Source organism: Eufriesea mexicana, unplaced genomic scaffold (assembly GCF_001483705.2).
Source record: "Eufriesea mexicana isolate 0111107269 unplaced genomic scaffold, ASM148370v2 scaffold2551, whole genome shotgun sequence".
In the NCBI taxonomy this organism is placed as follows: domain Eukaryota; kingdom Metazoa; phylum Arthropoda; class Insecta; order Hymenoptera; family Apidae; genus Eufriesea; species Eufriesea mexicana.
In genome coordinates this window covers 802541-829060 of record NW_016910623.1, presented here as the reverse complement: position 1 = coordinate 829060, position 26520 = coordinate 802541, and the positions used below count along the sequence as shown (strand labels likewise).

General features: G+C 49.1%; 1 protein-coding gene across 1 annotated transcript; it reads left to right on the top strand.

Annotated features, from left to right (window-relative positions):
- Positions 1 to 11: 11 nt before the first annotated feature.
- On the top strand, positions 12 to 26520 carry LOC108550179 (uncharacterized). Its single transcript, XM_017903846.1, has 2 exons — positions 12 to 153; positions 25007 to 26520. Exons 1-2 carry the CDS (start codon positions 137 to 139, stop codon positions 26001 to 26003), a joined length of 1014 nt encoding a protein of 337 aa, XP_017759335.1. The 5' UTR covers positions 12 to 136; the 3' UTR covers positions 26004 to 26520.

Here is a 26520-nt window from a genome sequence, read left to right as displayed (position 1 = left end):
GTTGACGCGCGCTCGTTTGGTTTGCTTCGGGTATTAATGGTGCTTCAACATTCACGAGAGAACTTCACGGTCCAAGTCCAATATAAAGGAGGTTGTGCTTGACCTGCATTTCATTCAGAAACAACAGCGTCCCAGCATGTGTACGATTGCGAGGTAAGACAGGAGATCCTTTTAACAAACATACGCGACTATTCTCTCGTACGACGAATATTTCGAGATTTCCCAATTTCGCGTAGCTCGTTAATTTTCTTCGATACGTCGCGTCTCTTGGATCGCGAATGATATACCGGTACGGTGTAATAATAAACGTGTCGAGTTTTCTCGAATTCGCGAGAAATAACGTTCGAGAAGAGCGTGGAACGTTCTCTCGAGGGTATCCTGTCCAGCAAACGATTCTCCGCTCGAGGAAACGACGAATCGTGCCATTTCCTGTGTCGATCTTCCAAATTTCCTTTGACTCGTGCCTCGATAAGATACGTGCCGGCTGGTCAGCTTTTTCCAGGAATTTCGATCGGACGGAATATCGCGTGAACTTGCCCGGGGTCTAAATCACGAAAGTGTCTGGTGACGCGTTGTCAAACAGTTAACTCGAAGTTCATTCATTGGCGGTGTGGACGGCCGAGGGAGGAGTAGTTTTCTCCTGTCGAGCAGGAAATATCGAAAATCCATAATGCTCGGGCAGCGTAATAAATCTCGGCAGCTCTCGTTGCGTTTTTCCCCGATTAGCTTTAATGCGCGTAATAATGGTCGATCTCTGCTCTTGTTTGATCATCGAGATATTGATTGCCTCGTCCGGTCGCGTTTGGGATGCCCGTAACATTCTTTCCCCTCTTTTTCCTCCCTTTTTCGATTTTACGCAGCAACCGGGAGGAGCAAGTCGGAGAAAGTAGTGGCAAATATTTGGGGATAGACTCTTCTCGATTGAATTTGTTGTAGGCCACGGCGAACGGCGCCGTAGCCTCTATCCCAGCACGGTCAATATTGACTCTGGCTCGAGCCAAAGCCCATCGTAATAAATTATTGACTTCGTGGAAGCGGACGAGAACACGAAGGTCCTGCAGTGATCCGGATTAATCGTTAGGTATATATCCTCGGTTACGACGATACTATTTGCCATAAGGCAGGGAAATTACCTCCGCGCCAGTCCGTATGTCATTTTTACGACAGGATTATCGTCATCGCGCAGGACAAGAGGCGTCACGAATATCGATAGCTGCACACTGGATTGATTGGTGGAAAAAAAAGTGGGCGCGTTGGGCTCATCGAGACCCCGCTATTTCCTCGCGAGCTGTATACCTCGTGTTTTCAGGCAAACTTCAACCACGCATACCCGAAATGACGAACAAATCACGGGATCGAACGTGTCTGATTATCCAATCGCAAGGTGCACCCGGTATTCATCCACCGGTTGAAATTCCAGGCATATTCGATCGAACGCTACTCGACTACCGGAAGCTGGGGGTGTGGTTGAATTTTCACAAGTGTATCGTAATTCAACGTCCGCCACGGAGGTGTAAGTGCACTGTGCACTTTTCTGTTAGTTCGTCGGCACTCGATACGCGATTCTGAGGGGTCGCCCACGCAGCGAGACACGCAGCGGCACACACGTATACACGAGCACGAGCCCAGCCGACACACCACCGTGTGGCTGCTCCTCGTTTCTCTCTCCGTATGCCGGCGATTTACGGTAAGGGCACCGTCTGCTTTGTGTGTTAGTCACCGACCGTAGGGGGTGAAAGAGAGACTGGCAGGACTCGGTTCCTCCTGGTGCTGCAGGGGAAGGAAAAAAGGAAGCGAGAGAAAGGAAAAGGTGGCACACGCACACGTCGCCGTCGAACGCGTTTAAACAGCCTCCACGCGTATTCTCTTTGCATACGTATATGCCACCACTCGTCGTGTTCGGGAGGGTATGACCATTCTTGCCGTGGATTATTACACCGGCAATAGGAACTTGTCCGGACCTCTTCGTTTCCTCCTCCTTCCCTCGTCGTTCCTCCGCTTCTAAGCTCCTCCTCGTCTCGCCGACTAGCTTTCGCGACGATTTTCTTAATCGCTCTTAACCAGCCTCCTTAGCTCGGTTGAATCGATTTCAAGGCTATCATTGAGAGAAGAATAGCTGGCGCTTTGGTAATTGATTGGAGAAAGAGGCTAAAGGCGATGATTGCGGTTAAAGGTGGGAATTGGCCGGTCGTTACCGTTGCAAACCCGCCGGCCGGTGTTTGTCCACTCTGTTTGTAATTACTTGCTCTACTCGGATCGACTGGTCGATCGACGATCTCGAGCAGGATACACGCTGATCGAACGTGCAATTATCAGGGGGAATCCTTCATCGGGCTGTACCATGCCAGCGAGTAAGATTGTTACCTTTGCGTTGGAAGCAAAGTAGCTAACGAGAAAGATCAATTTAGCCGACGAATTACGTAGAGATATACTCGGCGTTCGCCTCGACCAGGTCGATCCATCGAGCAACGAACGATTACTCGCGGTGCGCATCCAGTGGATGGCCAAGTTTTTGGAGCAGGTCTAGAAATCTCGGGGTGATACGCGTTGATGAAGGTTTCGTATATTACCCGTTGCGATCCCGCGTTCCACCACCACGCTTTCCCGAGATATATACGTATTTGCCGAGGGCCGATGGAAAAAGGGAGAGAACGGTGGTCAACGCGTAAAAATAACACGATCTTCGAAACGCTTGTACGTGTTTGCTCGCAGAGGCTACAACCATTTCCAGGCGGCAGGTCTATTTGTTGAGAGACCCTCATCGCTCGTTTGTGCGTAGGAAAGAAAAGAGCCGAGAAGAGAAAGAGAGAACGTCAGGGGTGGCAGTTCGATTGGGACACGCGATATATTACGTGCTCGGCACGTACGTGCTGACTGCTTCGTACATAAGTAGACATAGGCATAAATAGCCAGCATGCGACGATGCGTGTGCAAACGATGTGTGTGCACGTCGAGAACGAACGAGAAAGTATCGAAGAGGGAATACCTTGGAGTGAAAGAGGAAGAGAAGAGGTATCGGCATGCGAGTAACGCGAGCATGCGCGTTTTAACGATTTCTGATGTCTCTAATTCTTCTATTTCTTCTGACACACCTTCCTGGTTCATGGGAGGCGAGAGAGAGCGAGCAAGAGAGTTCCTCTCGAGGCTGTAAACGGCCTTTAGTGGCAAGAGCGGTCTTACCCCTTCGTTCTCGGAACTATTCTCCCCTTTGCCGATTCTTTTTCTCCAACAGAGAGTCAACCGATGAACGTGCGCGGCTTTCCTTCGGCCTATTAGCATGGCACGGTTAACAGTAGGATAGTTTTCTTCGTTCGCTCGATTTTCGCCATTTAATCCACGCTGCACGACGGACACGAATGAGAACACGGATGAGAGAGACGTCGACGATTTAACCATCTATCGCGCTGTTAGCCCGATCGCGGGAGGGATTCCTCGATGGACGTCGAGTACACTCGAGGCCCGAGACGGAGGAAGGCACGAAGGAGGCCTCGTCTTTGAGAGAAATTAGACACCTTCGGACGTCTCGTAGCCGGTACTTCCCTCTTTCCCATGAACTCGAGTCAAGCAGTGATTAGTGCCAATTAGTCTAAAGTAAACCGGAGAGCGTATGCCCCGAAACAGTACGAGTAGAATGATCCGTAGGTACGAAACGAATCGCAAATAACAGGCTATGGCTGCGATTCCCGTCGTCTTAGAACGCTAGAAAAACTAGTCGTATGCGTTATAAGAATTATTCCTGCTTTCGTAAAAAAGTCCACGTAGTCCGGCTAGTCTAGAAATTGCGATATCCTCGACAGTAGCGAATATCGTTTTATTTATTCCTTCAAAGTTCAAGCGAATCTATAGGATAAACGAGGAGAGTAGAAACGTACACGAAAGAGTTGGAAATTGAAGAAAGCGAAAGGAAAATGATCATTGATAAATTATCCAGCGAGAATAAATCGACGGTAGGGTACTCCATGGATACACTATTACGGTCATTTGAATAAAACTATTACGTCAATAATGGTAAACTGCATCCGATTCGAAAGGTAGAAGCGAGTGGATGAAAATTATAGCGTGAGCGTAATAGAGGTTTCCTTATGGCGATCGGGACGCCCTCATCCCTCTAAATAGGGGTTGATGTCTGTCTACCGTTTTGTCCCTAATCAAACCCCTCGTGCTTGGATTTTCATTTTCATCGTTAAATTCTATTCCCGATATAAACGGCCAAGCGGCTAACTGTGCACTTGCTGCGAGAGTCAGAAGGAAACGCGTAAAGAGAGATGACAGGAATTCGGTACGAGACTTGTCGATAGACCATAAACACGTTCCCGCCGCGAGTCAGCTCGTCAGTTTCCCATTATTCGAGGTTTATCGAGGCAAGCGGGATTTCCCATTTTTCCTTCCTTCGTCGTTTTTCCGTCACTCGTTTTTCCTCGGATCCATACGCGGCGGGGGCGTGATAATGCTTGCGGTGGATTGGGGAAATCCGAGAAACTCGTATCCAGGCTATAGTTACGGTACACAGCATCCTTTGGCGAATATAGTGACATAATAGGCAAACGTCCAGGCCGATGCACCGTTATGCAGAATGGTGCTGAGGTCAAAGAGCCGGCGTGGATGGGAGGGAAGAAGCGGAGTCTGGGATGCGTTCGGAGTGCATCGGATATGCTCGTTCGGCTGGTTCACTCATGAATATTTGAACAGCCGAGAGATCATGAGATACACTCTACGAAGTTTGCCTGAACAAAATTTCGCGCCGCGAAACAAAGCCCTCCGATCGTGAGATCTCTCTGCCCGACCGTGAGCCCTCTAACCCCTGTTCGAGTTAGCAGGAACAACGGTAACGCTGTAATAAAACGTGGCAAAAATCGGAGTAACGAGTGGACACAGAGGATGAGGGGACAGGCGTTTCGTGCTCGTTTAATTCCAACTCTGATTCCACTGGGGCGTCCGAGGCGATTACCATTCTCTCGTTTGAATTCGCTTTTGTAAATAGCAAGACGATGTCAATTCTTTCGCTTAACACCAATCACGCTCGCGATGTTAATTAAGTATCCAGGATCCAGGGTCAATTTTAACTCTGATCGTAAAATTTTGTGCTACGAAATCTTCGATTTTGTAAATAGCAAGACGATGTCAAATCTTTCGCTTAATACCAATCACACTCGCGTTGTTAACCACTTGCGCTGGCAAGAAATTCACAGACGCGTGTGTCAGAACGGTCCAGTGTTTCTGTGACAATTGCCTGACGACGTGTGTACTACGTTGTTGGCGATTCTGCGACAAAAGCATTACGACGTGCGTGACACGTCTTTTCAGCGCAAGTGGTTAATTAAGAATCGAGGGTCCAGGGTGAATTTTAACTCTGATCGCGATACAAAATTCTTTTCTGATACAGTATCCCGAGTATAGTATTTCGTCAGGTAAGAATCGCGAAGGCAGATACAAAATTTAGACATAAACGATGCTGCAGAGAGAGAGAGGAATAGTCCTCTAGCGTATAAGGAGGCGAAATTAATGTCTTTTTGCCTCGAAACGGTTAATCGTGGATCGAATCGGGGATCAAAGTTCAATTTTAATTCCAACTGTGCTTCCGTGGTACGTGACAGCGCGTATATCGCTTGAGAGGTTCGCGACAGGCGTAGCGTAAAAGCGGCAAATAGCTAAAGATAAATAATCGAAGAGACTGTTAGCGAAGCGGCATGAGCCCTACGGGTATACTTGAAATTTCACTCTCGCTTTGGAGCAAAACGTTGTTTATTCGATACCGTAGAAGACGGTGGGATGCTTGCTCTGCGGCGTATTTTCACTTGTACCGCGTTACGCAATCGCGAGTTTGGAATCTCGTTGAATAACGTTTGCCTGCGTTACCGTTCGCCGATGGCGAAACCCGTTTCGCTGGCGTTTCAATCTTGGCCATTGACACTGACCTAATAAGGGTTAAATGGATTGTTCCTGAATGTCCATTGAACGCAGCACGCGTCTCAATTGGGGTGTTAGGCGTGTATGCACGCATTTAAATCGCAGTGCACGTTGGCGTTATCGTTGAAGGGGGGCGTGTAATGAATCCCCGGAGGACATCTTTCACGACTGTTAACGATTGATCGATAAATTTCTGTCGTCGACGCACGCTGCAACGAGAGCCAGCTATCGCCGATACGCTCTGCGCCCAACGCGCATGCGATCCCTAGCTTTTTAGCTTTCGCTTTTCGAGCCACTTTTTCTCCTCGTAAAGGCCTGTGATTGGGATAGACCAGCGTACCCTCGTGAATCCTTCGAACGAGTAAATTATATTCCTATACCGTTTGCGTGGCAATATCTCCGGCGTATTCACAAACACCGTGGCGCAGGCGTGCATACGGCGCATGTTTCCATTGGGAATGGAAATTATAAATTCAAGCGGCGTCGGTAGTTGCCAATCGGCTTCTTCCTTTTCACTTACCGCTATGCAGTTACTTTTACGCATAATCGGCTGGTCGGCATCCTTTTCGTTATACCCCTGTGGAGCATCGTAAATACCTAAAAAGGAATAAACGCGAGCGTGTTGCTGCACTTAACACGCCCAGACCGGCGAAATAACATCTTGGCGAGAGAATCGTGCCACTTTTGCGTACATCGTAAAATCTAATGTATTGTTCGAGGCTAAATTTATCCAGAAATGATAATGGCAGCCTACATGTGCCATTTGTTAATCGCCTCGTCCACGGCATGGGCTCCGAAGAGGATGCCTTCCGTCGAGATTTACGGTTCTCGTCTGCTCGTGACCAACCACGATTACGTCTCTACCCCGTTGATCCCGTTTCCGACATCCGTAAATCCATCCTTTCGTTTTGTTTCCGCGAGAGCCACTTGCAATTGGGACGTTTCGTGCTGGAGGGCGGCGAACTCTTTTAGGGGAGAACGAAGGGACGGATAAAGGGAGCCATGCGAGAAGTACTCCTCGAAATAATTGATTGTCCTAGAGGCAATCGCCTCTAGTATATTTGAGGTTAGTGGAATTAACGTTGCGCCTGTTGCCAACGATCTGCATCGTGTCGTGTCACCGACACCGTCCATCCTTTCCAAAATGGCTAACCAAAGGAACGCGGGTCCGATTGGCCGTGGGAATATCGCGGAAATATCTTCTCTCGCGCTGTTACGAACACGGAGCATGCGAATTCTTGTCATCGATCCGACAGTTTCGCGTTTGCAAATGAGATCACGTGGCATCGGATGACAAGGCTAGCGAATTAAATATATGGAGTCCGAACGAGATGGAGCGATAAGGAAGAAACGACGCAGGAATTGGGACCGGTGTTGATTATTAACTTTGGATAAAAATATTAGCATACGTCCGAAGAACGTGAAAGTAGGAATTTCGAAAATTCGGAGAGGGACTCGCTGTTGGAACCCGGATTGAGAACGTTATAGACTGAATAATCTTTTGCAATATATTTCGCAATGCTTCTATATACAATACGAGTTCTGCAACGAGGCTACGTTGGAAAATACGATAACTATGTATCGGTGGAATAGAATAAGTATAAGAACTGTCTTCGTACAGTTTTCAGAAGTTCTTATACGTGCCTATGATTATGAAAGTGGTCTAAGTCACTTATATTTCCTTCTGAAGTATTAAAAGCTTCGGTCTTCAAATACGTGATAAATTATAAAATTAATTGCGATAAAGCTACAAACTCGATCTAACGATTCAATTCTTCACTGTTTTGTAGAAAATAAATATATTTTATCGCTATATAAATGAATGCAACGCGAAATAAATAATAAAATCGTTCCTTAATAATTAAATCGATGACTTAGACCACTTTCGTAACTATAGGCATATATTCTTACTTTCTGGAGGGGTGAAAATGACCATTGGCCCTTAGTCAAGGTAGGAATGAGTATGATATTTCGAACTCCGACGTTGGTCTTTATCAGTTAAGTCCTTTCGGTGACTAACAAGGAGAGTGCAAGTCCTTCGGGTTATAAATTTAGTTGAAACTTTGTAAGTTTGTAGATTTAGTCATCCAGTTCAAGATATTTATGATTAGAGTTTTATTATTGCCTTAATTACAGCTTTATTTCGAATATTTATCAAGTGCCGTTGTGGTCTAATGGCGATATCCAAAAATTCCCAATCTGGTGGCCATTTTTGGATGCTGCTGCTAAGCCACAATGCCACTTGATAGCTATCGATGACTATTCGGAAGAAATTTCTAGTTAAGAATAATAAAGCTTTAATCATAAACATCTCAAAAAGTATCGAGTAATTGCCCTTATAATGGTGCATTTTCTACATGACTAAATCTACAAACCTGCAAAGTTTCAATTAACCCTTTGCACTCGACAAGTTTTTGGCTAAAGATGAGTAAAGGTTGAAAGATTTTCTGCTATAAAGCTGACGATATTTTCTTGAACAGCAAATAAGAAATCATGTAATAATTAACACGTGGAATTATTTCATTTCGATACCTTTCGCATCGTTACATTATCTTAAATTTGACATATTAATTAATATCGATCTTCGAAATTTGATCAAATGACGACCCTTTGAGTGCAAAGGGTTAAATCTACAATCCGAAGGACTTGCACTGTCCTTGTAAGAGTCAACGGACCGTTGGTCATCCAACATTGCATGGAGGAAAATGCGTCTGTGCCCATCTTCTTTTCGGAAGAATTTCGCGTGTAGGATGAAGTGGGATGAAGTGAGATGACCACCCAGAGTGTCGAAATATCGAGATAAAACTTTGGAATCGTAAATAAAACGTTCCCATGGTTCGGTAAATAGCTAATTCTTTAGGTCAAATTGACCTAACGGTTGTTCCATAGCCACAGCTTCCACGAGCCTCCAGCTGTGGCACCGTTAATTAATCGACGAAAATGATTAGCTGACAGACAGACGCTGATTGTCTTAAAAATCGCGGTTCGCGCGTTCGCGACCGGTTATCTGTACACGCGAACGCGGCCAGATTAATGGCGTCGGGGCTATTAAGCGAGATTGACGAGCGAAGTTTAACGGGAACGATTTGACGTGGAAACCGGCACGAAAAAAGAAACGGGCAAACGTTGCATTACTCAACGCGAAAATTAACCAGTCCTGTTTTACGCCCTTCCTGTTGTGTCCAGGTCCCTGATTGTGCAATAAAAAAGTCGAGATCGTTTCCTCGGCGAGGGTTAACGCGCCCGGTGCGTGCCACGTTCGCGCTTTCGACGACGTCGGCTGTTTACCCGGACGAAGTTTAATGATTCCGTCAGTCATCGCGCAGGCCATCACGAGAGGATAATATTTGTATAACAGGAATTACGCGATACGCCATCGCTCCTTATAAAACATCCTCCTATCGTGGCAGCGGTCCGACGAAATCTCGCGTTAACGACGAAAGAGGCTGTTGAATGAATGGCGTGGATCTGGAGCGATATTAAAAGCCAGGATAAGCGACTCGATCTGTTTGTACCTTTTCGGTACGTAACACCCATTATTCCAAGACTCGTGCACGTCTGCTTCTTACGACTGGGTGTTAACTGAACTCGTTAAGCGAGCATTCCAGCTGGACACGTCATGCATATATATGTACGTCGTGTACGAGACGTGGCGATTATTAAAATCGGTAATTAGTCGATAAATCGGACGACAAGACTCGGTAAAGGCGATTACCACATCTGGCGATGTAGAAGATTAAATAAAGCTAAGTAGAATATCATTACACGTCGCGTCTTTGGTAATTCTTGTCAAGAGTTCGGCCCATGACGTTTAATCATTTTTTTCCCATTTCTGATTATTACTCGCGATCATTACGTAATGCCCGATACGTGTCGTACAAGCTTCTCGGCCGCGAGTGCCTCGGACCGGGCCTCTGATACACCGAAAATTTGCCGAGGAAAGGAAGAAAAAAGAAAGGGTCGTTTACGACCGAGCGTACACCGCCGTACGCGTCCAATTATCGGTGGTAACGCCGTTTTCGGCCCCCCGCTCGCCCCCGCCCCACTCACTCTTCGCCAGCTTTTTTCCTCCGAATTTCTTCTCCCTCCGTTTGCACGAAACATGTAATCAAAGTTTACTGCCGAATATACGTAATGACAGGGTTAGGGCTAGCGCGGAATTAACGATCTGGGAATGGAGCTTTGGGGCAGCGCACAAATTTCGCGGCCTTGCAATTACGCTTCACGTGCCCTCTTCCGCCGTAAAGCGGGCCGACTGACGTAATTCGCGAGCTTTTACTCTCGTCTTTTATTCCGTAATCGCCGCCATCGATCTTTATTCTCGTCGGCGTCTTCCATACCGGTGGAAAGGCCGCCGGAACCCAGCCAATATATCGCGCCTCTTCTCATTCTCGCGCCCCTTAACTACGAACTTACCGGTTTTTACGTAATCACCGCGCCGCGGTAACGCGTCTGCCAATTTCTCCTAAGCGATCGCGTAGCAATGGTAGCCTCGATCCAGGCCTCGATCGTCACCCGCGATCCGATGTATCCGATGGTACCCCCGGGATAATGGCTTTTGTTAATCGTGATTGGTCAGAAATGGAGCTGGTTCAGCTGGTGCAGAGTGTGTGTGTGAAAGAGTGAGAGAGAGAGAGAGAGGGGTAAAGGCAAGAGGCTAGACTCCCAGCCAAAGTCCTTTGCCTCCTTTTTCTCGACGTGCTGGCTGAATGGGGCTCGCATTAGGTCCTGCGGCAGGAAGGCCGGAGAGGGTAGAGAAAAGAAAAGAAAGCAAAAGAGGGATCCTTGAGACAAATGGTAGAGGCGGGGATGGAGGGGAGGGGAAGAAAAAAAGAAAACACAGGCAGCGGATGTTTCGGACGCGGCTGGCTGCTTTAAGTTCAGCCCCCGTCTTCTTCCTCTTTCGCCGCGCGTGGTATTCCTTTCGATTTCTTTTACATCGAACCGACCACACACCTCCCCTTTCTTTCTCCCTTTATCTCTTTGTCTCTCGCTTCTGTCCATTGTTTTCACGTCTTACTACCCGCGAATCGATTCATCCTGGCAAGTCCACCTTGGCCGTGAGATCGAATCGGTTGCGGCACCGTGCCGCATTCTTTCCCTATCCTGCGCCGTGTAGGTGTTAAGTGTCAGACTCGCAGGTACTGTATACCCCGAGGAACGATTCTTCACGGTTCTAATCGCGATCTCGACCGGGTGGAAACGTTTTGAAAGGAACTCGGATCGCGCCGAAGAATGCGTCGCACGTGTCTTATGTTCAATAAGGAAGTATCGCTATGACTATGAGAAGAATGCCTGCAAGATAGAATAGGGCGACCGGGTCTGGCCGGGGGAATTGGATTTTCGGGTTTAATCTACCGACGTCTACGGATCGGTTAACAGGTGCTCCATTATGGAGCCTTTCCAATCCCGTTTTCGCCTATCCGAACTGGGGACAATCATTTCCAGTTAAATCTTCCGCTATTATGAGGGTCAGGTAGCAGCACGTGCTATTCGGGACCCGTAATATATAGGAAGCCCGAAAGCTGTAATTTTCGGAGTTTGATGATAAATTTAGAACGGCCTACCGGTTGATGTCTCGCTTCGTCCAAAACGTTGGCCTAACTTGACCGCAACGAGGATTCTCTTGCCAGTCTTCTTCGTGTCCAGCGTTCCTCTTCCGGTTTCATCGATCAGGGGGAGGGTAGTCGTTCGAATCTTGCCACGAAAATCATCGCGATACTTGGACGCTTCGAAAGAATCAAAAATTGTAACACACACGTTAGCGAGGCTAACGAATATTCCTCTTTTCGATCAGAGGAGTCATTCGAGTCTTGACAGGAGAGACACGAGACGCGCGTCGAATCTCTATGGCGTCGTAAAAAGAAAATCACCGCGACGTTATATCGAAGGGAGCAACTATAATAAATTGTTCTACTTCCAATGACTCGATGAAATGATATAACTTTAAGGAGTTATGACGCAAAGGAAATAGTAGTCAGTGGAAACGGTGGAAAAATTGTGTAGATGTTTATTAAACGGGGGAACAGTTAGAATTGGCCAGTTTAGGGCCACGCAGGTCATAAAACGTCTCCAGAAAAAGGGAAACAATAGACAAAACGCAGGGGAAGGGATTGCCCCCGCATCACTAGGATATAAAGCTTAACTTTACTATTTAGCTTTTACTACAACAATTGGGATTATGGGTAAAAAGAAATAACTATCTTCATAATTATCTTCTATATTCTAACTGTACGCATGGGGAGACAAAACTAAAGTGATGAAAAATCGTATGCAATTGCAGCTCGTCCTGGTTCCCTAATTCTTATCTACACGGAAGCTCTTCGATGCATAGTTCGAAGATACATCTATTTCTGCTAAGAGATTGATTTTTGCAAATACGTATACGTTTTGCGAAGACGTATGTTATTTTCAACAGCCGTTTTATTCCACGCTTTCTTTCGTCGCTCGCCCAGGATATCGAACGTTCCCGAGGCTTTTACGGCGTCACACGCGCTGCGCGGACATCTCCCAAGCGCAACCCGTTCTGCTTCCTGTTCTTCCTTTCTCTAGATCGCTGTTCCACGATTTCTCGAAAAGGCTGCGGCCGACGGTGCCCGGTTTCCTTCGATTAAATCGTCAAACTCAAAAGGATGCGCTCGCAGGAAGCGCTCTCGACTCGGCATCTCGATACCTCGCGGCAAATTGAGTTAACCTCAGGAGCCGGCGAGTGGCTCGTGGAAATGCGTAATTTAATTTCTAATTGCGCCATGCCACCATCTCCTGCACGAATACCCGCGTTAATTGGACGGCGTGGTTGTCGAAGCTTCCAGGTATTTCGCTCGCTCGACCGAGAAAGTGTTCCAACCGCCCTGTCGTACATCGAAATTCTCCGCTCTGTCGGACGAAAGTGCATTCTCTCGATTCTTTCTTCGCTTTCAGCATTCCTGTCGGATCGTCGGGCTGTCACTCGTCGGTGGGATCGTCGCCACGAGTCTGAATAGCGACGAAACGAGCGTTCGAGGAACTCGATCCCTGGTCGGCAGCCGAGCGAGAAAACGGAAGCTACCGGGAGAACGAAAAAATAGAACCGACGCGAGAACGAGATTCCTGGGATCGTTTACACTTCCTCGTTTTATCGACCTGCCTGGCCGCATCGGCCTACGTTAACGGTGTCGCCGGTTCTCGATGCACCTTCTGATTATCGATATGGAAAGACCCCCGAGTATTGGATATTCCTTTCACGAATCGCCATTCTTTCCTCGACCTTTCGTTCGGATGCAGCGACAGACTGTCGCGCTCGTTGCTCGAGGCTGGCGAGCAACCACGATAGGCGATCCTAGCGATGCTCGAGTGGAGAAAAAGTACCGTTGCGAACAGTCGAAATGATTAATTCGATCGAATCTGAACGGAAGCGGCTGTAACGAGCGCCAGAGAGGTAGAAGAGGAGGAAATTACGAGCGAGCGACAAAGAAACGCGTTGGAGCCAGGTCGCGCGAAGGAATCCCGTGGCGCAGGTGCTAAAAGGCAATTTTGAGAACCACTGTTACCCCGTTACTCGTACAAGAAGACACTTCCTTAGTAGTCTCGGGGCCGAAGTGGAGCCAATTACAAGAGTTGCGCCAAGAGTCTCGTTCCCTCGGAGCCGATCGTCTGCCGAACAAGCTCGCTCCGCCAATTGCTCGCGCTTAAGCTTTGACAAATTCTCCTCGGCGCGGAATTATCTTGTTCGACAGGCGAATAGAAGAGAATTTGTCGATAATTCGCGATTGTTCCGTAATTAATGGCTCGTTGGCCGGTTAATACGGTCGTTAGGCGTATCTTAATCGGTATCGTTAACTATACGCGCTGGTATACTTTCGTTTATCATCCGGACGCACTAATCCAATTAGCTAATTAGCGAATCGCGGGCCCTATAAGTGCTTAACTGCACCAATTAACGTGCCCACCGGTGCAGAAGGAGAGAATGAATAATGCCGGATGAAAGGAACGGCCTGGTATCTGGTATCTGGCTAAGTAACAGGTTCCATGGAACGTTCAGAATGTTGAGGATGTTACACGCTGGATGAATGCGTCAGATACACCGACGAAAGATACTCCAGGCTATTATAGAGCAGGGTGGTAGGAGAGCTACGTGACCAAAACAATGGCCCCCATAGGCCAGGCCTCCACCTAAGACACAATCGTATTGTTTCGCCTTCCGTCTATCCCCTTTATTTTCTATCCTGTCGACTCTTCTTTTCCTTCAAACTCTCTCACCAGCTACGTCTTTCCTTTCTTCCCTCCAGACCCTTTTTTCCTACCTCCACCCCAACCCCACCCTGCTTTCCATTCCTATTCCGTTTCCTCGTATTCACGCTTCCACGCCGGGGAAACTCACGAGCTCCCGACGAATATCGCTTTTATGGAAGCAATATCGGTACCCGGTATTTTCCATCGGCCAACCACTTGCGCCCTTTGAAGTCTTGGAAGCCGTAGATTCGCGCCCGAGTTCTCGATACGACGTTTCCAGGCTCTCCAGCCAGCCCAGGTCTATTGTGCCTGTTTGGGGTGCGCCAGCTTCGGCTAAATTACCTTCAGGGGTTTCTCTTCAAGGAACTCGTGTTTCTTAATGGTAGCTTAATTTCGTTCTGTTTGGGGTGCGCTCTTTTTTTCTGTTCACGGAATCGGAGGGTAGATCGTGTTGTATATTATATTTCAGCCATCGGGGGGAGCCCACCGCGATCAATCTGTGCTTGCTTTCCGATAATACGAATCGGCGGATTTAATAAGCGTCCCCCGCTGCACACGATGTTTCGATAAATATTTCGAAATACGCGAAAAATTTTATGATCCTAAGGGTGGATCCCGTTGTATATTATATTTCTATCCCCTCGAAGAGGTTCGTCGCGTCTCAACAGAGCTTCCTCCGAGGAGATACGAACGCGAGAATTTAATAAAAATTTCTGCCCGATGTTTCCACGAATGTAGAATATACACGAAGAGGAATCTTTAGAGATCGGAGGGTGGATCTGGTTGTACGTTATTCCGAGCATCCGAGGGGTTCACTGCGCTCACCCGTGCTTCCATTCTAAACACACGAATCGATGGATTTAGCAAGAATCCTCTTATTCGCGATACCTCGAGGAACGTACAAACATCCGACGGAAAAATTACGAAACGCGAGGGAATTTTTAGAAATCGGAGCGTGGGTAGCACTGTGTACGTATGATAAATACAGCAGACGTTTCTACATTCGCGATCCCGGAATAAATGTATAGTACACGCGAGAGCTTGGAAATAGGAGAGAACTTTTAAGAATAAAGCGCGAGGTATAATAAAATCATACTCGTCTTCCAGAAACGTTCAAAGCCCGAGTCTCGGTGTGTCAGCCCGCAGTAATTGATGTCAGTGAAACCCCTCTGAACGTCGACGTATACGTACATGCGATGTCCTCGAGGAGCATGCGACGCGGGTGGTGCGGAATCTAATGGCGAGATATACGTTTATGGCTGGGGAATTTACGATCGATGTAAATGCGGAGGGGGAGGCCCTGTCCCTCTCGAGCTCCTTCTTCCGCAGGATCGTTGTTTGCAATTCGCCGCACGTCACTTTCGCGGCAGACAGGGCTAAAGGCTCCTTTATCGCTTGAGATTCGACGTAGATATCGTCGTCGATATTATCGTCCGCGATATCGTGCCACATCTCCTTCGCTGCGTTAATCAAATTATTACAGGATCCCGGGCGAGCATCACGATCTGCTCGTGTCGTAAACGAAACCGTGGGGAATTTTTCGTGAAAAAGAATTACACTCTTTTTTCGCATTTCGTATTTTAGCATTTTATATTCGACCGGTTTCTCAAAACGAGACGTGGTGAAATTTACGAAAATTACGAAGGATCCCCAAAGAGTTCGAAACATCTTTTAAACGTTCGTGATATATTTTCTAATTTTTGTTCGTTATCCTTCTTTTTCCGAGTTTCCTATCTCCGTAGTTGGGGAAATTGAACACGTAGAAGGTGATTTCGGTCGTGTTATCCGGCATTTTCCCGTGGAGCGAAATACATATTCCTGGATTCGTGGCACGTAGTTGGAAAGCACAATCCGTGACCGCCGGATGCTTTCAGACGGTTTTCCACGTAGCGAACAATTTTACATGTCGAACGAGTGTGCCGGGAATGGCGGCGGCTGAATCGCGTGCACGAGCTCGATAGTAAATCTTTGTCGCGTTCGATGAGGTAAAACTCGTGGACGACGAAGCTTGTACTCGCGGTAATTACACCGTAGGAAATTTATTTCTGCCGCGGACCAAATGGCCGAGCTAATGAACTCCTCCCTTCTTACGATCGCGCGTCGAATTTCATAGTCCACCGAATCCGCGCGAAATTCAATTAAACGTTTGATTTATCGGCGACCTCCACGGGTTCGTTTCACCGTATCGTTTCCAATCTTGCGAAATTACTTCGAAATACCGCGTATCGATCCTCGGTTTAATACCCAAAAGGAAGAAAACTCGGTAATTTGCTTCCTGATTCCTGAATCACTGCTCCTCTGGTCGTCTGATCGAGAGAAAACGGGAATAGGGCGTTGCAAAAAACGTACTCGTGCCCGGAACACCATCGACTTTTCCGTCTCTCTTCCTATAGCCTCTCCTCTTTTTGTCTCCATCTTTCCACGATTTCTTGGCAATGCGTGCGGATTTAATGGGCTGTAAGGGAGGGTTCACGCTATATAAGGCGATGTCTGCGCTACGTAGAATCGATGATGCTCTCCCACGGTGCGCGTGTTCTTTCCTTTTTCTCCGTTCCTTTCCACCCTTCCCTCCCTTTTTTCCCCTGTTTTTTTTTACCATCCATTCTTCCCACTTTCCTTCTCCCTCATTTCCTCCACCCATTAATCAAGCTTGGCGCAAAATTACTCTTCATTTCTGATCGCGACCTTGGTAATAGCAGCGTAGCCACGATCGATCAGCGGTTCGTCACCTGATTAGGGGCCCATCGCAACAGGCCGCGACGAAGAAAGCCCTTAATGGCTTTCCCGAGCACAGGGTTGCCTTTTCTCGACGCTAATCACCGATAGATACCTTTCTTGGCTACCGAGTCTCCTTTCGCGATACACGGAAGCCACCGAGTCCTACTCTAACCGGCCGCGCCAGCGTTGCTCCTTTTGGCCGTGCAACATCGTTGCGATCGCGTCCTTAAACCGGTGGCAACAGCCAGTCGTTGTGATCGAAATTTATGTAGGGTGCGGTCATGGTTGTTTCACGAACGAGCAAGTATCCCCGGATACCGCGTGCTCGAACAATTCCAATTATACGGAATCGCTCGCCTCGTCAATTGTCACTGGCCGTGCACCACAGGCCGGTTCCCTCAGCGGCCAAGCTCGTTAATGCATTTTCTCGAAAAGGGATGTTCTTCTCGTTGGATAACCAACGGACCGTGTCCCTCGACTATCGCCATCGGTGTCGCACGAAATACGTGGAAATACCCTTGAATTCTCGCTAGGACGATCGAACCGGTCGCCGACCGGTTTGCCGGTTAAAACACTTTGTCGTCCATCTCTATGAACACGGAGGAAACGATCTTCCACGGTGTGTCACGTTTGGCAGGTGACGAGAGAACGTACAGTGAACTCGTGACATACTTCGGTCACGGTCACGGTTGCCTCCGACATGGGCCGTGTTTCCTTGGTCTGGTGGATCGTTATTTCACCGGTAGACGCAGCGAGCGGCACAGGCACTTCCAAGGACGTCGTAGAGGACCGTAGGTGAAAGAGCTAAGCGGGTGATTTACGACAGTCGCCGGGACCCGATGCAAAGCAGCCACAGCGGAATCGCGATCGCGCGTGGGCTGAAACTATCGCGAGAATTATTTCACGGCGAGACGGCGTGGCTGCTCCACCCCGCGACAGGGACATAATTGAAAAGTGATGAAACGACGGGCCAAGAATTTGCATGATAATTCCCTTACCCGTGCCCTTTCTGATTTATGCGCGCCGTTTAAGCGGAGAATGCTCGCGTGGGTTTGCAAGCCGGAAAATAACCTTGCTGGGGTAGATTCTAACTGGAGATTTCGATGCCTCTTACGGGCGAAACGAGCTTTGCAACTTTCAGGGAATCCTTTTATATGTCCGTGTCCTCTCGCTGATACTTTCGGCTTTTGGTCGGGTAATGTCTCTCGACCGAAGCTGCAGCTTCGTTTCGTTCCTTTGTAGCAACGATTCGTGCCTCGAAATTTGTTGCCATATTTAGCTACTCGCCATTTTTCACCAATTTTCTTCCCTTCTTTCGGGAATTTTATCGTACCTTATTTTCGCGAATTTTCTACCGTTCCCTAGGAAATTTTATTGCGCCTCGTTTTCGCGAATTTTCTTCCCTCGTTTCGGGAATTTTATTGCACCCCGTTTTCGCGAATTTTCTCTTTACAATTATTCGCCGTGCATTGTGCCACGGATGCAATGTTGGAAACGTTTGGTAAAACAAGACCGAAACATCGATTCATAGATCATGCGAGCCAGCATCCACATATCCTCCTTCGGCGGATAAATATAACGCGCATCGTTAACTGAAAATTATATACACCTCTTACGGTACGTAACATCAGCGCGATGAAAAGGCGAGACGCGAAGATGCGGAAACCATGGCGAAGAGGTTAAGAGGTTAGAGGAGGTTAGGTTAGGTCGGAGGTTAAGGGGTTTGAGGTGGCATCCCGCGGTCGGAAGGAAGAGGTTAATTGCGATAAACGTTGGTCTGGCACGGTCCAGGCGAATTCGGTGCATTGAGATTTATGGACAGCACGTCCGCCAGTTTCCCTAGCCGATGTGCGAACGCGCAGCGCGATGCTCGCTCATGACGGCGTGCACGGTTGAAAGCTTAATCGAACGGAAATCAATAAATTATTTCAGTCACGTCGAACCGATGCTGAATTCCACCAACACTCGTTTACCGATCACTGTCATTTGCCTGCTACTCGCCGCTTCAACTCGGACATCTATCAAACCGCGATCGCAATTAGCTTTTTACATGTTGCCCCGTGATTACGGGTCGCCGGTGATAATAGGTTGGCCGTGATTGCGCGAGTCACAGGAAGTACGGTTTCTAATAAACACACGAGACAAGGCGCGTCTTTCATATATAGCTGGTCCCCATACTTTGTATCGAATCAAAACCTTTCCCAGCCTCGATTATTCCACGGTTCTTCAGCCTCTGCAATTCATCTTCATCGACCATCGCGGATTGCTTTTCGCGACTACCCGTTTCCTGTATTACACCGTGTGTTTTTCCTTCAGCCTCGGTCCGGCTGCATCGTAAATCGTATCCAGATGAGGCAGCATAAAAGTGCCTATCCATCCGACGAACGAAATCGTAACTGGTTTTCGATGGCGACCGTCGCGGTTTTGATAAGAGCTAACCGGCTGACGGTGAATGCCGATGTATAGCTAGCTCGCTAGCTCGCGAGTTTCTTACTTAATCCCGTCGCACGTGTGCCTCGGATGATTTACCATTTGTTTGTAGAGCGAAGACGGACGGGTAGCAACGCGAGCATCGAAATTGCACCGGGCAACCGCAATACGGCCATTCAATTATTCAGAGCCTTGTACGATAGCGCGAGACACGCGCATTAGCGCGATATATATCCTGGATCTTGCCCCGTAAAGTACACCACGAATTATCCTAATCCGCGGTGTTCGCCGGGATTTTATCGCGCTCACCCAGCTCACCTTCCAGAGTAGCTTTCCGCGTTTCCTGCTGGGACGTCGCACACGTGATAGGCTACCTAGCCTCATCCTCCTTTCCTGCTTCTCCGACACGTGTAATCGACTCGCGTCTGAGCACGTGTGGCGTTCGCACGGGAACTCCACGAGGGTGTGCACCTCTCTCGATACCAGGCCTCGTGGCTCCACGCGGGATCACCAAGGTGAACAAACTCCCTCGCCAACTCTATCTCATCCTCCCCACGCGTTCTGTCTCTCGACCTGCCACAGATTAATGCTCGCCCGGGACCACCGAATCATTCTCCGGCCATGGGATTAACACGGCCAGGATTCGCGCGAGTCGTCCACGAGCGTGAAACCACGCTCGCGTCGATCACCTCTCCAGGCTATCGTCGTGGTTTATAGCCTGTTTCACGCATTGCCACGGAATCTTCCGCGGATTATTCCAGCCGCGAGGATCCCGGCCGCAATTATGCGGCCAGTCGAACGCATTAATTTCACAGCCGTACGCGAATGTACGCGGAGAGGATTGGAGAAAAATCTCGCGGGGTAGTACCCACTACCACTCGGGCCCGATGAGTATATTCATCGTGGAGGAACTTCTGGGAGTCGAAGCAACCGGGAACCTCTCGCGTCTATCTTTAGGCATCTCTGGAACGATGGAAGGCCGAGTCGCTCCGTCATGGAATCTCTCGCTAAACTCCCCAGGAATCTGAAATATCCGATGCTCCAGCGGAGCAAAAAAATCGTCTACCCGAGACGATTCGTTCTCGTTTCGCGTCGTTCGGCACCGTAAGATCGCCTGAGAAATTTTTCGACGTCTCGACGAGGCGCGGCCGTAGACATCGGTCTGGCAATTAGTCCACCGTGTAGCCTGAAATCGCGAAGATTAGACTTCCTTTACGGACATGTCTGAGACGAACAGCAGACTCTCGTTGCTCGATCAGGGATAACTCGTTACCGTTTCGCGTCCAGTTGGACGATAGGACGGGGCGATAGACCGGATCCACGCGACGTGGTATCGATCCGATTTCCCTTATCGCTGTCAGCAGGACGGAGAGGCAACCGAGTCAAGAATGGCTCGCGTGGATGCGTTACATCAGCTCGAACGAGTCATTCAAAAGGGGGGCAAGGAACGCGAGGTCTGGGTGGCGAGTTGGCTTTTCTCGCAGTCGAATGTTAACTCGACCAAGACAGAAATTACAGGCTTGCCGGGCCATTACAACCCCGCGGCAACCACCGACGTCTCGTCGAACCTGCCTTCTTCCCGTTCCTCGTCCTCTTCTTACCCTATCGCGCCAGCGCGCAAACGCATTCCGCTTCGCGGTGAAACGAATCGTCGAACTGCCGTGTTATTCTCTCGTTTAAGCATTCACGTGATCGTAACCAATTTGTTCTCGAAAAGTGGCTAGAGTAGGCGAGAGAGAAGGAGCGGAAAAAGGAATCGTGACCTGGCCGGTGTACCGCGAGGGACAGAGAGAGAGAAAGAGGTACTTGATGCACCGTGGTCGCGTTATTGAATCAATCAGCGCGAAGTTCGCGGATCGAGGCGCGTTAAATTTTGCGCCCGATGAAGAGACCGGCGAATAATTCGAACGTTCGCGAATGGCGGGTTGCATATGCCACGCGGTGCAGGTAGCCGATGAAACGAGCCGATAGACCGGTAATTACGCGGAGAATTACAAGAGCGCCTAACAAGTACACGGAAAGAGAGAGTGTACGTGAGTTAGCGTGGTTCACTTGGTCGCGGTACCGGGCTAATGACTCGAGCTTTCATCTTCCCTGATGGAAACGTTACCGTTGGCTAAAACGAAAGCGTCGTAAATTACTTGGTCGGTTTATTAACTCGCCCTCCCGTACCGTTTCTCCTCGAGGACGATGCTCGAGGATTTTCAAAATCGACGAGGAATCGGAACGGATCGTTGCGGTATCGGCAACGCGTTTCGGATGGTGATCTAGCGCGACGGAAGGAGGGGCGTTGTTCGATATCCCATGGAGACCCCATCGGGTCGGGCCGAGCCGGCCAACCCAAAGCGAATAACCCGCAAACGCTGATCCGGCTGATGATCATGGAGATTAATCTCGGTTCACCGCAAGACGCCAGCGTTGCTGTTCCTTTTCATTTTTCATTCCATCGGTGCGACGACGTTGCCCCGCGTGTCTCTCCTTCCGTCTCTCCTCCTCTCTCTCTCTCTCTCTCTCTCTCTCTCTCTCGCGTATGTTAGACTCGTATGCACACGCACGTGCTCGCGCTTCGCCGATTGCGCGCGGTCTTTCTACCTCCACCTTCTCGGCTGGCTTCTTCCACCTCCGGTTACTCGTTCTTTTCTCTACCATTCCCTCTTCTTTTTCATCTTCGCCTCGCCTCGCCCCTTAGGGTCGTGCTCTCTTCTCCGCCGCTTGCTGCCCGACGCTTGCTCTTCCGCGTTCTTCTAACCTGCCAATCGTGCGCTTTCGACGAATACGTACAACGGTAATGGACTACCGATCGGCACACGGCCGGCCGGTCATCTTCCTGCTGCTAAGCGGAATCGTAATCGCGAGTGGAGCCTTTTTGCCGGACTGTTGCTCGTCCGCCGAGTTCAAGCGGAGAATAATGGCCGCTGCCGTGGATGGCCGAACGTTTACGTTCGGTTATTGTTACTCGCTTACTCTATAGGTGTGCACCTTGTCTTTTTGCCGCGGACACTGCCATTGACGCTTTGGCCAGGTGCTGACGTTGCCGTTTCACCGCGCCAACCTTCAGCCATTCCATGGCTTTTTATTAACAATTCAATGGGTACTAAAGCGACCGATCGTGCTATTAGAAATATCGCGATACTTTACCGGTGACACTGCACGGTTAGGCTGTATAATCGCCGGTATAGATCACGGGCTGTGAAATCACGCGATCGCGGGGAAAAAATTTAATACGAAACGGAACTTGATTATACCGTTCGTTAAAGCCATCGTCACCTCCCATCGATGACACTTTGCGTTCTCGCGTAACTCGCGCAACTTGCAGAGCGGAAAATTCCGCCGATTTATTCTGGCCCTCGAGTTCCGATATCCTCGAGAGCCACCCCCTCGTTGCGTTGTACCGTTCAATCTCGCGATTTCATGCTTCGTTAGAATTAGAGGCCCGCCGCCATCTTGAAATCGCCGGTCTGCATCGTAGCTTAAAAGTTGGAATTTTCGCATAACTCGGTAATCACTGGCATAAATTGCAGAGCGTGAAATCGCGTGATGCAAAATCACAGAGACGTTGCGTTACTAATTTACCTTGAACCCTAAGTTATTTCAGCCCCAGGTACCGTTACCTTGTCCTGCGATTTCATTGCGATTTTATTTCAATCTTATTTCAATTTTATTGCCACTTTATCGCATTCACGTGCATCGTATCGTCGGGATATGTAATCGGGATAGTGCAATCCTGGCACCCCGGAGCCTCTGATTCGTCCCGTACCCCGAAAGTTGAGAACATTGGTCCCCGATTGCCGAATTTTCCACTCCCCATCGGGTCTATTGACCCACTCCCACTTTCGTACACGAGCACGCGGGATTTTTTCAAACAATGAGTTTCATTGAGGAAACAGCCCGTTCGTTCCGAGCACCGTACGTCGTCCCAGCGTGTTTTTATTCCTCTGAAGATCCACGCAGATACAGCTAATAACGCGACCAGTGGCTCGAGATTCGAGGGAATCGTGTGAATAGAGCTTTGTTCCGGATAGCGTTACAGATCACTCGAGACAGATATTCGTACTAATGAAAATCAGTTAACGAGCCTGTCGAGTCGGAACGTCTTCGGGGTGCCCCTAGATCGATAAGTATACGGTAGAGACGCTAGCCAAGCGACGTTCCCTCCATTCTCGTCTCGCGATTTTCTCTCTTACCTCTCTCCCCCCTAAAGACACGCATGACACTTGGCTCACGTGCACGGACAACTTGGTAAAAAGACTGGTCGGGAGAATAATTTTACAACGAGGGAAACGCCTGGCTGGCATATTAATTTTACGCGCATCGCGTGACGTACGTGCTCTCGAAGTTTTCTCCCGGGCCTAGTTAAAGCAAGGGAGAGGAATATTTAATTACTCGTTTTGCCTATGCCTTCTGTCAACTTCGTTTTCTCGTCGAGCGCTCGTTGTTCCAGGTCCCTTTATTATCGATCGCCTCGGTTAGGGTTGTTAAAGGATCGTTCGCCGATTCGTTAGGGAGACGTCAGGATTTATTGAATAATACATGAGCGGTCACGTTGGATTTATGCGAAATTACACGAGGAAAATCGCGGTGACATCATATACGTGCCGTGACAGAAAAATTCCAGTCTCACGCGATCCCCGCGTACCGTTCTCGGCGATAGATCATCGTTTCTTCCTCGAGTACCCGTCGAAAGAGCCTCGCGAGAGTTGAACTTGGCAGTTTTTCACGTGATCGGAGCAGTGGTGGAAATTAACAGGCAACAGGTCGACGAAAGAGGCCAGATACTGTTAGCGGAATGGAAGGCACGTCTCTGGACGCTATGCTCGGGGCGTGGGTTTAGAGAGAGGGAAAAAACACGAGCAGTGAATAATTAGGCGAGGTGTACCCCCGCGTGAAGCGGGTAATTAAGAGGAAAAGGTGATTTATCGTTGGCGAAGCCGCACAGAACGCGACAAGGGGGCAACTCGTGGTGTCTCGGCGGTTTAAGAACCGAGTTGGAGTGTGTTGGTTACAGAGCTGCAGCACTCCCATGGAACATTCACGCACGTCGGTCGCCGTTTTTGTCCGGACGCTTCTCCGCTCGTAAAATTTCAAGTCGTCTCGTTGGCAGAGTCGTCACTTTTACGGTCAATGAAATTTTTCTTTTGCTCCGTTTTTCCACGGACGTTACAGCGGGTCTAATTTACGATCTGCCAGGTGGCTTCTGGGGCTAGTTTCGTTCTTTCCACTAGCTCTCGCGCGCGCGCGCGCGTCAGAGGAAGCGTTTCCACTGATAGACGAGGTCATGGCTGCCCGGCTGCTTTTTCCCCCCCTTTTTCTTTAAATGTGACGCGACTTGCCACCCGTGATGGATTGTCTTTTCAGCTGGCACCAACGAGGGAGATCCATCCCGGGATCTCGTCGTCTTTGATACACCCCTTGCCTGCGCCGAGTGACTGGCGAACAGTACCGGAACTGTCGGTAGATACCAGCGAGTCTTCCGCTCGCGAGGCTTTTAATCGGCCGCGTGTAATTACGGTGTAATTCGCGAGAGAGAGAGAGAGAGAGAGAGAGAGGGAGAGGGAGCGATGCCTATGACGTTCCGTTTTATTGCGTTTTTATTGACAACGGTGGGACGGTGAAGCTCGTACGTTTGCAAATTACGCCCGTAAATCGCGAAAGTTACGTACCCTGCTTTTTGCCGAATAACATGAATATTTATGACAGGGTTAATTTAAAATTATGATCCTGCCTTTTTTCTCGCTTTCAGATCACTGACCTGTACGCCGCTGCTGCTGCTGCTCCTGTCAGCCACCGTGGTCGTGATCGCGTCCGCCGAACAACCGGTGTCCAACTTCGAGACCGTCCACACGAGTAACGCGGCGATTTTGAATCGACTCGGTCTCGCGCCGCTCCAGATTCCCGATGGTCACCATAAGAAACGTCTGGCGGGTCCAGAGCCGCCTGGACTGAGCTCTCAGACTAGGATTCATCAGCCGTACAGCCGTCGACACGGTCACCGCGATAGCCACGTATACATCGTCAAGCTGCCGGCCAGTCCACCCTACTACACCATCACCAAGCCGCACAAATCCGTGAAAGACGAGAAGGTAACCAAGACCGGGCCGAATTTTCCCGTAGGATTTCAAGGAAACGGGAAACCGGCCAAGATCTACCACTGGAATCTGCCCGTCGTAAAGAAGATCACGGAGAAGAAGAGACTGCACACCCAGCTGAAGATGGAGCAAGCCAAGAAGAAGATGGACACCACGAAAAAGTTCCAGAGTTCGTCGACGAAGAACTCGATGGAGGGTGGTCATCAGCAGGGTAGCTCGAAGACCAGCCAGGACCCGGCTCGTCAGGAGAACAAGAAGTTCTTGGATAACGGTAAAATGGCGGTGCGTCAAGGCAGTCCCTCGAAGCACGTGAGGAACAACGACAAGAGGCTGAGCTATCCGGAGCACGAGGACAAGAAGGGTGAATCGGCGAAGAAGGGCAACAACGGTAACGCGAGCAACAAGACGTACAGGCTGGATGATTCAGGCGTGCATAGGATTCACTTGACGAACGATCTTCACGGCTCGAGAAACACGGCGAAGGTGAAGAAACACCGGAAGAAGGCAGCCATGTCGTACTACGCGCCAATCACCGGCAAGTCTGGCTCCACGAGCATCCACAAGAACTTCCCCGGAAACGGCAAGCCCAAGGCGTTCTACGTGATGGAGAAAAGTCGCAAGCCCGTTTACTATCATCCCTTATTACCTTAATCCGCGAAGATGTGTGTAATCACGTGACGTGTTAACGGCCCGTGAGCTTGTTAACTTTGAGCAGTCGCGACAGCGCGCGACGTCGCCGTGAAACAAGAGCAAGGGCCGTCGTTTCGTACGACGACGACGACGACGACGAAATTTTTCAAAGGGACATGGGCTTAGAACGAACGTAATGCGTGCGTGTTGCAGAGAGATTGAGAGGGAGAGAAAGAGACACTGTACGATCTTCGGATGGATGAGTCGTCCTTGCTCGAGGCCACGCGTATCCTGCAAAAACCGTTCCACTTCTGTTACAGTTGTTAGAAGTATTAGATTAGGTTTCCGAGACTTTCTTTGGAAAGGTGGACTTAAATTTAGGATAGTTTAAGGTGAATTTTGCAAACGCCTGCGACTGAGTTACGATGGCACGCTCAGAAGATAGTTTAAGTGAGGGGAAGGGAGGCGATCGTCGGCGATTCTTCGCCCTCTGCTTTTTAAGGGCGGCGCACCGAGGATCGCCTCCTGTTGCTACGTT